The sequence below is a fragment of the Drosophila serrata genome, unplaced genomic scaffold (genome assembly GCF_035046125.1).
Source record: "Drosophila serrata isolate PLE 108 unplaced genomic scaffold, ASM3504612v1 contig_184, whole genome shotgun sequence".
NCBI classification, from domain to species: domain Eukaryota; kingdom Metazoa; phylum Arthropoda; class Insecta; order Diptera; family Drosophilidae; genus Drosophila; species Drosophila serrata.
This window is the reverse complement of record NW_028257082.1, coordinates 10,258,800-10,272,651: the sequence shown is the minus strand read 5'-3', so window position 1 is coordinate 10,272,651 and position 13,852 is coordinate 10,258,800. Positions and strand designations below refer to the sequence as shown.

General features: G+C 41.9%; 1 protein-coding gene and 1 long non-coding RNA gene across 2 annotated transcripts; one reads left to right on the top strand and one right to left on the bottom strand.

The window, feature by feature from the left end:
• Positions 1–4,744: 4,744 nt before the first annotated feature.
• On the top strand, positions 4,745–6,277 carry LOC110180797 (gamma-butyrobetaine dioxygenase). The gene is made up of 2 exons (XM_020948478.2): positions 4,745–5,691; positions 5,750–6,277. The coding sequence occupies exons 1-2, from the start codon at positions 4,778–4,780 to the stop codon at positions 6,075–6,077; spliced, it is 1,242 nt and encodes a 413-aa protein (XP_020804137.2). The 5' UTR covers positions 4,745–4,777; the 3' UTR covers positions 6,078–6,277.
• A 2,298-nt stretch (positions 6,278–8,575) lies between these two features.
• Positions 8,576–13,358, bottom strand: LOC147644439 (uncharacterized). Its single transcript, XR_015270774.1, has 2 exons — positions 13,304–13,358; positions 8,576–11,872 (listed from the first exon to the last, which is right to left on the bottom strand). It is a non-coding gene; the product is annotated as an uncharacterized LOC147644439 (long non-coding RNA).
• Positions 13,359–13,852: the final 494 nt, after the last annotated feature.

Sequence of the window (13,852 nt, the reverse complement as noted above, 5' to 3'; positions counted from 1 at the left end):
TTTTGGAGGCTAAAATTATATTGCTAAATATTACTTACATCTTAAAAATGTAAAGTACCAAAAAGTGAGGATTTTAAATTCGTTTTTTATTAAATTTACAACAAATTTTTTGTCAATTATTGAAATTTTTATTAAAATTATCAAAAAATTTACAAATTTTTCAATGTTTAAATGTTGTTACTTAGTATGCAGATTTACCAACTTATTAAAATCAAATACAGAACTGCTTGAGGCTTTTTTGTCTAAGTTATGATTAATTTTCCTTACCAAGAGGGTACAAATTTTGGCTTTCCGAAGTTAGCTTTATTTTTGAATGGTATTTAACAAATTATTATAGTATTTATTTATATCTGAAATGTTCCTCTAATTATAGAAATGCTTAAAAATAATATTTCATATATATATACATAGTTTTGTTTAAGATATATATAAGAGATATATGTAAAGGAGAAGCTTCTATAAATTACGTATACGTACTCATACCAAATTAAGGCGTTTTCCTTGGACATTCCTATACAATTAACTCCTACTTCAATTAACTATCCCCCATTTTCATACGTGTAAATTTACTGTTAAGGGAAAGACGTAGCATGGAACTTCAGTTTTGACAACACACACACGCACACACACACTTCATTGCAATTACAATGCATTGAGCCGTGAGCGTCCTAGAGTGTCTTTGATTTAGCCAGGTTTGCTAGCAAACTTCTATGAGGGCAGGACCCTCTCAAGCACACAACTCTCGAGGCACACCTCGCTGAAGCTATTTGCATATGAATGGCAAGCAGGTGGAATGCACACACACATATCGGTGGGTTTTGGAGGAGTACGGAGAAGTGCTGCCTGGCTGGCCAGCGCTTATGGCCACGTTAATGGCAAACTAAACTGCAAACTTTTGCTTTTGCCCCGACGCACGCATACGTAATAAAAGGTGTAAATGAGCAAAAGAACCGGCTGCCACCGAGCGGCAGCAGGTGAGTGCGCGGACGAGAGTCCTGGCTGAAAGTCAGCCAGGTGAACGAACAGGTAGCAGCGCCAGCAACAGCAGACATGGACTTACGCCTTGGCCCATTATAAGGGCCACTTGCTGCCGACCAAGAAGACAGGTTCGCATTTGTTTCGCCAGCACAGCGGGTACAGTGGGTTTTGTTTTTAGCTAATTATATTATATATAATTTTAATTGAATATTCTTTTATGAATGTATAATTTTATGAAATAAAAATAATTTTAGTAGCTGCTAATTGATAATAAGGTTTATTGCCTGAGAATAATAATAAATACCATTTTAAAACATAATTAATTTATGAAAGTATGCAGAATTCTTGTAGGAGCTCCGATTCTAACTTTAAGATAAATAAATCAAGATCTTAAGTGAGTAAATATATTATAAAGAAAGTTAATATTATAGTTAGTCAGCTTTTGATGCTTTTGAGAGAGAGAGATGGCTTCTTTCTAAAACAGTTGCAAAAATCATACTTATTTTAATTAGTATTCAGCTACTAAATCAAATTGCGAAAGAGCAATTTCTCGACTATATGTTGCTGTAATTAATTGAGCAATTTATAATCCCAAAAACCCCTATCACTTTAAATTAAAAAAATCTAATCCTGAAAATCATTATCATTCCAAATGAATCCCCAATTTTCAAGTCTACATTTCAATTGAAAACGTCACTTTATATGCCACTGTGGTGTGTGTGAATTAAACTAAATTTAGCGCCACTTTGAGTTACGGCAGCGACGGTGACGGTGACGATGACGATGACTTGGTGGTTGTGGCAGCACCAGGAGCGGGAGCGGGAGCAGGAGCAGGAGCAGGATATTACAATACCAGAGCCGGAATAGTCACGGTCATGGCGACGAGGGTCTGAGGCTTGGCAGTGCAGCGCAAGGACATCATGTTTGCAAATTTATGTAGTTGTAAGTTGGGCCAAAGGAAATGCCATAAAAATGGAAGGCATGGAATTGTGCGGGCAGCGAACAAACGGAGCGACGGATGGATGGTAAGCTCGGACGCGTTTAAAGTGCAATTAGCGCACGTAATTGTAATCGAGTTGGCCAGCAGCCCACCTGCCCCATGGTTTGGGCTTCAAACTCCAAGTCTGATTCCAGTTACCTGACTGTTACCTTCTCTCACCACCAACGCATCTCTGGCGTTCTGCTCTGTTTGCCCACGGGGCTCTGCGTTTTTTGTCGGCTGTTTGGCTCTTTTTTAAAGGCAACCGGGGAGCTGTAAATAAATTTGGCACTTAATCATATTTACGGATTTTGTGGGCACATTTATTTATGCGTCCCACAGTGGCCCCAGAGCTACTTACTGCACTTTTGCTCTGGCCCACCTCCAAGGCTGGCATTTTTTTCGGGCATTGTGATTATTATTATTTTTTGTTGTGTCGAGCCAGGATTTGAGGGACACTCTAGGATTTCTTGAAACGGATGGAAACACAATACGCCCAAGACCAATTTGTGGCCATTCTCAGTCGGTGGCATTTCTGCCTAATTATGCGTTCCCTTCGTAGCATTGTCATGGTTCCTCCTCGTCCCCGTCTCCGAAAAAAGCCAAATCCCGAGCACCAAATGCGAAATGCTAAATCCAAAATGTGTACCTGCCCACGAGGCTAATTAGGCACAAAGCGTTGGCCATTGTTGGCCTGGCTTTGTTAGGCCCGGCCCCACTCTCGGCCAGATTCACTCACCTGTTCGCTTCCGCTTTTTTGGCTTTATGAATATTTCAGCAGTGAAACGAGCCTTGGAACTGATTTATTTGCCGTATTTGATGGGCGTTCAAAATAAATAAACCAATTTTGGTTCCGGCATTTGTTTTGTTTTCCCCTGGTATATCCTGCGGTTGCTGTGGCTTTCGTTTAATTTACGTAAGTGTTGCACTTTCGTAGCCGCACTCTCGATGCTTTGCATAATTTGCGGTATGTTTTGATTGGGTTTCAATATAAAATTCACTAAATTGTGTTTGTGTTGTTTTTTTCCATTCATTTAAAAACAATTACAGACTGTGCCTGTGCAGAGATCAAAGTCAGTTTGAGTATATCACATTTCAAATAGATGCTTTGTCTGTGTTTATGACTCCTAGCTATTCCCTTGCTCATCATATTCATCGATATATATTGTTGCACCGTGATTATTGCTAAGTGCATGTGGGCGGGGGAAGCGGGAAGAAACTGTCACTTGAATGCATTTTCATCACACCTCATTACGTTTCACTTGCATCTGCAATTGTGTCACGGCGCTGATGCCTTTCGCTGCTGCTGCAGCGAGCCTATGAATGGAGGAGGTCCTGGCAACTGACGAGCGAATGGATTCGTTAGCTGAATGGGCTGTGAGTGTTTTTAATTGAAAACAATAAAGTTCTGTTGGGGGAACTGGGCCCACACCCCCCCAAACAATGCATTAAATGTAGCAAGTTGTTTTGGGGAAAATTTGTTGACGATTTTCTGATGCTCTTTTTGGGAAGTTCGGGTATGTAGAAGTTTCCAAAAGGAGCATCAGAAATAATTACTTCTAGAGGTAGCTATTGGAAATGTATAACTAAATTACCTTAGTTAAGAAATTAACTATAATTTTCTTATTAAAATATTAAGTAATATCAATAGATATTTCTAAAATCAAAAGATATTTTCCCGACTCTTAGCAATCCGAGTAAACCCATAGAGCTACCTCTTCTGCTATACCCTTATCCTTTGGAGAAGAATCTTCACTAAAAGCTGAGCATTCGATGGATTGTTCGGTTCGCTTTCTTTGTTCGAAGCGTAAAAGGCCCGCCTCCGATGGAAAATGGAAATGAATGTGGAATATGGAATATGGCAGCAACCCACCGAGGCAGATAGAGATTCAGAGCCAGAGCCAGAGCCCGCCATAGATGGATAGATACGAGTCGTGTTCCGAGGCAGACAATACACGAAATGCGAATGCGAAAGTGATAATTAAAAATCGCGCCATATATAGACGCTGGTTACCAGATACTGCTGTTGTTGTTTTCCCCCGGCATGAAATGGTTATTGTTTATGATTTTTTCCCGCTACCGGGCAGGATATTCGCATTGCAATCAACACTGGCTGGTAGGAGTGAGACCAGGACTGGGAGTGGCATGTGGGACGGAGTCGCTTGAATGAAGTGATCAATGCGCCTAACAATGATTGACGCCATTTCCCGCAGAGGGAGACAATGGAAATCGGTGGCGGCGATATGGGAGAGGCCGCAGCAGCCTGTCGAAGATGAGGCGGATGAGACTGACAAACAATTATGCAAAAATTGCAAACGCTTGCAGATTTGAGCAGAAAATTAATTTTGCATTTTTAATTTTACACACACACACAAACACACACACAGCCAAGGGCATGGGGGGCTTAAAGCCAGGGTAGAGATGCCGAGCTGTCGAGCGTTGGCAGCTCGCTTGGAATTGCTGCGACGGCAATCTGCACTGCTCACAAAGGATTGATAAGTGCTTGGCTAGGCCTACACTTTGAGAAAACTTGATAGAATATTTAAGAACATCAGAAACGTTACAAAATTCACCATATTTCAAAGGTATTGGGGAGAATCAATGGAGAATCAATGTCTCAATAACAACATTAACTATCTCATATATTTCCCAGAAATACCCTATCACTTCCCCCAGTGTAAAACATCACGCGAGCAGCTATCGATGGCGGAGCTCTCTATGGCCACGTACCCCTCTAAGGGTGGCCTGTTTGCTTGCTTCCCGATCTGAAATTCCGAAATCATTCCGCAATCGGAAGACCTCATCGTTGGTAGTGCCAAGATGTTTCAAGCGGATCGCCGAAAGTTGGCTTGCCTGCCGCCTGTCAAGCTGGAGCAGGACCATCAGGAGCAGCAAAAGGACCTTCCCAATAGTATAGTGATAGTCCCAGAGCCGAATCCTGAGCGCCAGGACATGCAGTTCCCGGATATCTGGCTGCGCGACAATTGCCGCTGCCCGGAGTGCTATTTGCCGCAGACCCTGAGCCGTCTGCCCCAGCTGTGGAATAACCTGGACACCAGTGTGCATGTCCTGCGACAGAGTGTGGATCTGACGCAGCAGGTCCTGTACATAGATTGGTCCGATGGCCATGCCTCTCAATATCCCTATGACTGGCTTAGGGAGCGGGACTTTTCGGCAGCAAATCGCGAGCGGTATCTTAGGGAATCCTATCGCCCCGAGCAGCAGTTGTGGACTGGCCAGGACTTTGAGGCGATACGGCGTACCTTCTACTTTCAGGAACTGATAACCAGCGACTTGGCATTGCAGCAATGGCTTCACCATTTGGCTGTTTATGGAGTGGCCCTGGTAAGGGAGGCCCCTCTGGAGATGGATGTCCTGCGGCGCCTGGCCAACCGAGTGGGCTTTATGCGACGCACCACCTACGGCGAGGAGTTCAGTGTGAGAGCCCAACCGGGAGCAAGTAACTATGCCTATCTAGCCGCTCCCCTGCCCCTGCACACGGATATGCCTTATTTTGAGTACCTGCCCGGAGTGACCATGCTGCACACCCTGGAGCAATCCGCCTCGCCAGGAGGGGTTAACCTGCTCGCCGATGCTTTCTATGTGGCTGAGGTCATGCGAGATCGCCATCCTGACCAGTTCCGGGTGCTCTGCCAGACGCCTGTCGATTGGGCTGACAAGGGACACGATGGCGACCTGCATTTCCACAACATCTGGCGGGCACCGGTCATCAAGTGAGTGTGTTACTTAATCCTTAAACCAGGCATGATTTCAAACAACCACATCCTTCAGCTTGGATTCCGAGGGGCGATATGTTCGGATTAACCACAGCATTCCCCAGCGCGACAGCCACTTTAGCGTGCCGCTGGAGCAGGTGCGACCTTGGTACGAGGCCATGGCCACATTTGTGCGCCTGGCCCATGAGCACTCGTGCCGCTTCAAGACCACGCCCGGTGACGTGCTCACCTTTGACAACCTGCGCCTGGTTCATGGACGCACCGGATATGATGACACGGATCGTAATGTGCGCCACATCCTGGGCGCCTTTATCGACTGGGATATTGTCTACTCACGTCTGAGGGTCTTGCAGGATGCTCACACTTGTCCCGAATCCGCTTAGATGGCTGCATCCTTGTATTTTCCCGTATTAATTACGAACATTAACCCTTGACTGCATCCAGTGCCGCCTGTCACCTTGATTGACACATCACACTGTATGGCATAGACTTAATGAAATTATTACCATATATTCACATTTATGCTGTAATTGAAAATAAACACTCAGTGGCATTTTAAATAAATAAATACCATTTTAATTGATTTCTGGCTTTGACACACTTCAATGCTAATTGATGCTCTTTAATTGGGTTATACATGTGATTTAAAGTAAAACATGGGATTTTAAGCCATTCATCTGCTGCTACTTCTACTGCTGCCCATCGGCCAGCAATAATCACTCAAAATAATCGCAATCCAAACTTGAACATCTGGCTGATAAGTTATTCCCTGAAAGAGAATGCCCTGCCAGAAACTTAATTTGAAACTGAAATGTGATACTATTTATGTGTTTTTGACTTGTTGTTTGGTAGTTTAAATAATAGCTTAATTATTTCAGAAAATATTTAACACTGAATGACGTTTAGTTTTAATTCTGTTGATAAAATTACGATTGATACCTAAAGTAAATCATTAGCCAACTTAGTTATAGATTTAAATTAAAGCCAATGGTATTTTCTCATTTTAGTGTAGATATTTGTTATAAGTAAGGCATTGTTAAAATTAGGAATACTTTTTATATTCATATACATATTCTGAAAAATCTATTAAACTTAATATTTGTATAACTTTTTAAATTATTTAACTCTTAATAGACATAATAACAAAACTCAAACTAATAAGAGTGTTGCTTAACACCCAATAATAATGAGTATGGATTTATTTAAAAACGTATTAAAAATATATTCAAGAATGAAAGCTATTTTCGGTAACGATCGGAAAACCAAATTTCTATACCCTTACCCTTACAAAGAAAATCCATCTTAGCTCATTCAAAAATGCATTAATTTTCGATCGGAAACCGTTCCTATGCTATGTTTTTATTAGCTTAATAAATCTGCATACTCAATTAAAAATGTTACAAAATTAACATTCTATTTTTGAAAATTTTAACCCCTTATTGTTTTTTGAAATCGAAAAAATTTGAATTATTTTATTTTCAACTGGACATAGCTAAATAGACTTAGCTGTTGATTCTAATCAAGAATATATATCACCAAGTTTCACTGTTCTGACTGAAATTATAATACCCAGAAAGGGTATAAAACCTAGTCGGCAATGATTGCCGTAGAAGGTGGCTTCCCCATCTCCAAGCGGACAGCTGCCGGCGGCCAAACAGGCCACTTCAAGTGAAAGTCCAGCACACGTCATTGTTTACGCCGGACAACAAAGTGGCTTATCAGTGGCCAGTTGAGTTGAGTCAACAGTGTGTCTACACATGTGCTGCTGCCCGGTTATCAATCGCCGACTTGGCAGAGCAGAGCTCTCGGCTGATGGCTCCCGGCTTCTGCTTTCCGGCGTGTGTGTAAATCACACCCACACTTACCTTTTGGATCCGCATCCGGATATACTGAATGCGACATACGGATTTTAGCGGGACAGGAAGAAACTTTCGGTTTGTCTTCTTGTCTTGGCTGCCAGGATTCTTTTTTTTTTTTCTTTTTTGGGTGTGTGTTTTTCGGTTGCTCCGGGTGAGCAGCTTGGGTGCGGTGGCCCGCAGGCAAATCCTTTGGAAATCTTTTTATTTATGTCATTGATGCCACAGCAAAACATAGCAATGGGTGAGACAGGGAGCCGGATTCCAAGTTGGAGCACATGAATTCGTACATGGCAGCGAGTAAATCCCTCTAATAATCCACATAATAAGCACTGGAGTAGCTTGTGGCAGCAACAGGCCGAGCCGAAAGGGTTGCCGCTCGGTGCCCCGGCTCTTGTTTATAAGTTCATAAAAGTCAACGAGCCGGCGCGGCGTGGGATGGGGCGAAGGCACATAAAAATACAAAAAAAGAAAACGGGCCAAATGCAAACGGAAAATGGCCAAAAAGAAAAGTCTGAGCAAAGCCAGCAGTCGCAAATCCAATTTCTTCGCAATGTGTGTGTGTGGGTTTCTAGAGGGGTTTTTTGCTGAAATTTTACTGCAGTTTGTGGTGCGGACCGTGCAGCAGTCATAATGTGTAATTGAAAACCTGCTCTGAATCGCACCCCTGGGTGATGTACACCCCCAGTTTTATCCCAAAAAAATGGGGTGAGAAAAACACAAATGTGAAAAACCCCTCTAATTGGCAGCATGGTCAACCGGGAAACAAATTGTGTGACAGATACGGAAATGTGGTCATTAGGTAAGGAAGTTACAGGTAAAAGATACAGGGGTATGTATACCAAGATAAGAAGGGTGAAAGATACACGAAAATGTTCACAGAATAATTATATACATATATATTCTAGAAATAGAATAGAAAATGTACAACTAATGGTTCTTGCTCTAAATATTCTACTCAAGAAAGTCTTCCTTAAAATGTATTCACTTATTTTTCTACAACCTTAAATTCATTTTCAACTCTATTAAAAGTCTCTCAAAATACCATAAACTTTATTTTTATGAACATAAATACTCGCTTTCTTAAATAAATATGACATTCTTGTTATTTGTCCCCAAAATCCAAGTCAGAATGTGTCACTAAAGCACGACATTCATGATCTGATTGACCCTTATTTTGGTGTGTTTCTGTCCTTTTGAAGTCAGCAAATACGGATGAAGAAAGGGTTTTTCCAGCACAACATTTGCACAATGGCCAAACTAATACGCTTACACACAATTTCCACAATTTCCGCTCTTGGCGAACCGCCTTCTTGGCCTGCCTCCTTGACTGGCTTTCGGATTTCGGCCACGAGAATGCCAAGTTTGGCTGTCACAATGATAAACATGCGGCAATTGACGCAATCATTGTCTGTCCATGAATTGAATTAAATCAACTGAAGTGCGACATGGCTCCCCCTCTCTTTGGGCTGACACTTGCAAAATCAGCGAAGGACATCTATATTTTCTAGTGTGTTTGGGTGTGCGCGATTTCTGTGGAAAATTAATGCCTTGGTTATGCTTGGCATGGCACCGAAATCAAGCCAAGTATAGGTTACAACCGATGATTGTCAGTGGGTGTGTGTGTGGGACGAACAAGGGTTAAGGGTGCTCCTTGGGTAATGCCCCATAATTCCGTTTCGTTTCCGTTTGATTCCGTTGCAGGACAGCGCATTTCGCTTATTAGAATCCGCTTGTGCTCCTCGGAGGATGTGTATGCGAGTCGTAGTCGTATCCTGAATGTGAGCTCTCTGATGCCGCTGGAGGGTAATAAATTCCGGGACGCCCCCCTCGCGTCCTGTCTTGGCAATTTCAAAGTTTATCACCAACGCGCGTCTGCAACTTATGTCGTCCTTTGGATCTGCTTCTTCTGTAGCAAGCTCCTGCTAGTGCTGCTCCTGCTCCTGCTTCTCCTCTTCCTCCTCCCCTTGCTCCAGCTCTTGTTTGTCTGCACGTCTGTTGTGGTTATGTGAAATCACATCGTAAAAATGTCCAGGACCAAATGCCGTGTGTGTGCTGTGTTGGGGTGTGGAGTGGAGTGCGGGGCGGCGGCCAAAGCCCATAAGTCCTGCCTGTCTCACCTGAGTTTCTGCCGCTCGTGTGGCGCGCAACCCTTTCGCCATTCAATTTATAGATGCCGTCCATATAAATATTTATTTCTATGTGCAAGCTGCCTGCCCCTTTGACACCACGCCGCGGCATCATTATTATTTTTATGCGCCGTGTCTTAAAAGCATTCCGCCGATCAATAAACCAGCGATGTGCCGCCGTGCCGCCTTACTGCCAAGCATCCTTGCTGCTGCATCCTTTTCCATCCATTGCGTCCTTTCCAATAAGCGAAAGTGGTTTTTGAACCCACCGCGTACGTGTGTTTGGAGGTGGGAGTGGGCGCCATCAAACAATTAAAGGTCATCCCAATTCCGATTCCCCCCAAATAACGAAATGGGCTACGTTCGCGTAATCCTAACTGGGCCAAATCCCGGCGAACACTGTCACGGCAGCATTAGCCGGTTGTCAGCACCGCTGCCAACCGAGTAACAATGCAAAATGCAAATAATTTTCCATTTAGCCGCCAGGCAACCAGCGACATCATTTGGCATTTTTAATTAGGCTAACACAGCTGCCATCGCACAATGCAGCAGGGGGCATTAGACTATAAAAGCCATGTTAATGGATCCGTGATACATATTCTTTCATGAGGTGAATGCTTATTTTGTTTTTTTGAGGACAGGTATTTAGATAATGCTGCCTATGGAACTAATGTTTTTTTTATTGCTTAGTGGGTTGATGAAATATTTTCTTGGCTGAAGTTCCATGATTAATTGGACATGGTATAATAAAAATTAGTCAAAAGTTATGCATTGCGTAATCCCTTAATTATCTCTTAATTGCATAAATGATATTATCAGACCAATGAAATAAATTCTACTAATATTTTCCTCATTGCATTGGGATTCAACAATTAGTCGGAAATATTTAAATATATAGTAATCGTCAAATACTATAAGCTTTCTTGGGTTTCACGAACAATTGGCTTAATTGCAGCCACTGACAGGCCAAATAGTAAATGGCAAAAATATGTAAATACAAATTTCGGAGATGTGTAAATGTATATATGCTTTGTGAATAATTTCTACATTTGCTAACGTTAAGCAGAGTTTAGAATCTTTGAAATTGACGCAATGTAAATGCTGAATTGCTGCCTGTAGCCTCTCATAATGACCATCATCATCATCATCATCATCATCATCATTGCGGTGAAAACATTGTAATTAGGGGGAGTCCAGGAATTGAGTTACGCTCTGAATTAATAACATTTCCGGCATTATAATTTGGACAATATATCACGGGTGTTATCGTGATGCCAGAGAAAAGGACCATTGGCTGCCACAGCAGCAGGAGCGGCAGCAGGAGCAGGAGGCCGATTGGCCAATGTTGCCTTGTGGCTTGTGGCATGCAAAACGTAACGGTAAATTGGTTAACAATTACACAAATCTCATAATGAAGTTAAGGGCTACGAACCGAGAGCTCCCAACCGGAGTCCACAGAGTTCGTCCTGGCAACAAGCAGAGAGCCCGGAACATTTCCATCGCCTGCGGTCAGCATTTCCCTCCTTGCTGTGTGTGGGTATAACCTTCTCCTCTTCCTCGCAGGACCCTTCCTCCTAGGACTCTCTCGCTCTCTCTGTGTTAAATTGATTAGATGTTGTTGTTGTTGCTGTTTGGGGTGGTGTGTGGGTGTGTGCGTGGTATGGGTTTGCCCTTAGCCATAGCTGCACTTACCAGCAGCCAATTTGCAGCTTTGTTCTCGAGTGTAACCCTTAACAGGTGTTGATGTTTGCTAAGTAGCCTCCCCATCCTTTTCCATCAGCAACACCCCCGCCCTGTTCACGGCCAGCTGCACATTGCTTTGATTATTTTCTATTTTGTACAAATTGTATGCAAATAGTTGAGGTTTTTGCCTTGACCAAGGCTCCACTCTTGTATCCTTCCATCCGGAGACAGTTAATATTTCCCAACTAAAGCCGCAATATTGACTTTTCCACCTGGGCCAAATGAAGCAAGCGTTTAAGTCCTGGCCCTTATAGTCCTTACACTTTTACACCTTTCGATCCGGCCAAAAAGTCCTTTGTCCTTCGACTGAACCCTGGCATACGGGCCGAGCATATGTGTGTGTCTTCATCAAATGTTTGTTGTTTTCTATATAGCAAATCGATATTAGTTTTTTTGCTTATAATTTAAGCAACATAAATGCGGGTATAGTATACATCACTGATGATTTTCCTGTTAGTAATATAGTCACTTGTTTTAAATAAAGTAAAGTAGAGAAAAAAAACATTCAACACTTTCCTATTTGAAAATATATATTTCTACTTACTCACCACGAAGGGTTTACTTAAATTAATCTTCTTAAATACCTAAAACTCTTATTGACACAAATATATCATTCATTAAATACATTTTCTGTCAATTTAATTGTTGTTTAATAGTTTCCCTAGGCTTACCTTCTTTAAATTTAAGCTCTTGTTTATCCCCTAACAGATTCCTTTGGCATCTACAATGCGTATATCCTGCTGTAGGTGGCCTGTGAGGAAACTTCATTGTTTTGCCTGCACGAAACTTGTAAACTTCAATTTCCTTTTTAATGGAAATCCAGAAGATTGCCATGGGGAGAGGAAGGCTAAAACTGCCTGCAATTCGAGCTGCTATTTGGCTAATTGCTTTACGGCCTAGCACAGGTGTGGCCTCTGTGTTCTGGCCGTAATTTCATAAGCACTTGCAGTTGCCTTTAAATACTCGAAGGTTTTATGAACTTAATAAGGCAATAAGCTAAACATTTTCCCAAGCTAAGCAAATGTGGCATGCCTCCATTTTCCAGGATATTTGGTTAGGACTCGGATGAGTGAGTGTGTGTGTGTGTGAGATGCCACCCCGTGTTTTCATGGGAGGTTAGCCTCATTAGACGACACATTCTGGCATTGACTCTTGGGCGCTTGAAATAAAATTCAAGTTTTTATGAGAGCTCGTAAACAGAATCGAATTGCCAGTGTGTGTGTGTGTGTGTGTGGGAGGGAGTGTGTGTGCCTTTTTTTTAATAGTAAACGAGCTGAAGTTGTCGCCTTTTGTGTGACCCAAAAGTTGGGAACCCCCAGAACACACACTATCAACCCCTTGCCATTGGCCAGGCCTTTCTTTTCTGGTCAGCGGCTTATTGTTGTAAGCCCCATTGTTGCAAATTTTCTTTTATGCGTTCTGAACGGGGTTATAAAAATGGCATCGACCGGAAATTACAAATGTCCATATAATGTCACTACAAGTGCAGATTAGTGGTTGTCATGTGGGTCGTTAGTGTGTGTGTCCCCGCCGATGGGCGGTTATGAGGCTGCGGGGGTGGTTTAACTAGGCGGGCGTCGGGGCCTTGAATACTTGAAGGCTGCTCTTCGATCGGTATTTGCCATTTGCTATTTACTATTTACTATTTGCTATAAGCAAACAGCACGACTAGCAACTAACGGAAGTCAAAAGCAATAGGCCGGTAGAACCTGGTACACTTGGAATCCTTAATAGTAGCTCTATTACTCAGGTTAACTAATGATATGTTATTCATAGCCTATTTACTCTGTCTCAAAAGTCACAAAATCCATTCCGCAAACCCTGGTAAAAATTCTCAAAAAAGACTAAGCTAAAGTATATTTATCTTTATATTTATATTACATTTGGCACATTTTCTTCATTTGATTAAGTTCATCCAGCTACTTGAGACTTCAGCTTCCTTCCGACTACTGAAAACTAATCAGAATAATATTTTATAGAGGCTGATTATCTGAGCTACCATAAGCAAATCTCCTTTGTAATCTATTTTCATTGATTTGTGAAACAAAATACTAATAAATGTAGGAAATAATCAGTTGATTGTGTAAAGGTCTCTAATAAATCCTTTCAAGCAAACAATGCTCTAGAAATATATACATATTATGATTGAAGGTAAATTGTAAATACTTTGTAATTCAGAGAATTAGGAAATAAATAATATAAATATGTAATCCAATTATAGATTATTTAAAACCTAATCTTCGTAGGGGTTTTCAGTAACATATTAGATGCTGGATTTGTATACCTTTGCAGTTTATTACAATTTCAGTCAGAACAGTAAAACTTAGTGAAAGAGTCATTCCCGACCCCACAAGTCATATATTTTCCTGATCAGCATCAACAGCTGAATCTATCTCCGGTCCAGTTGAAAAAAAAAATTCAAAATTTTTT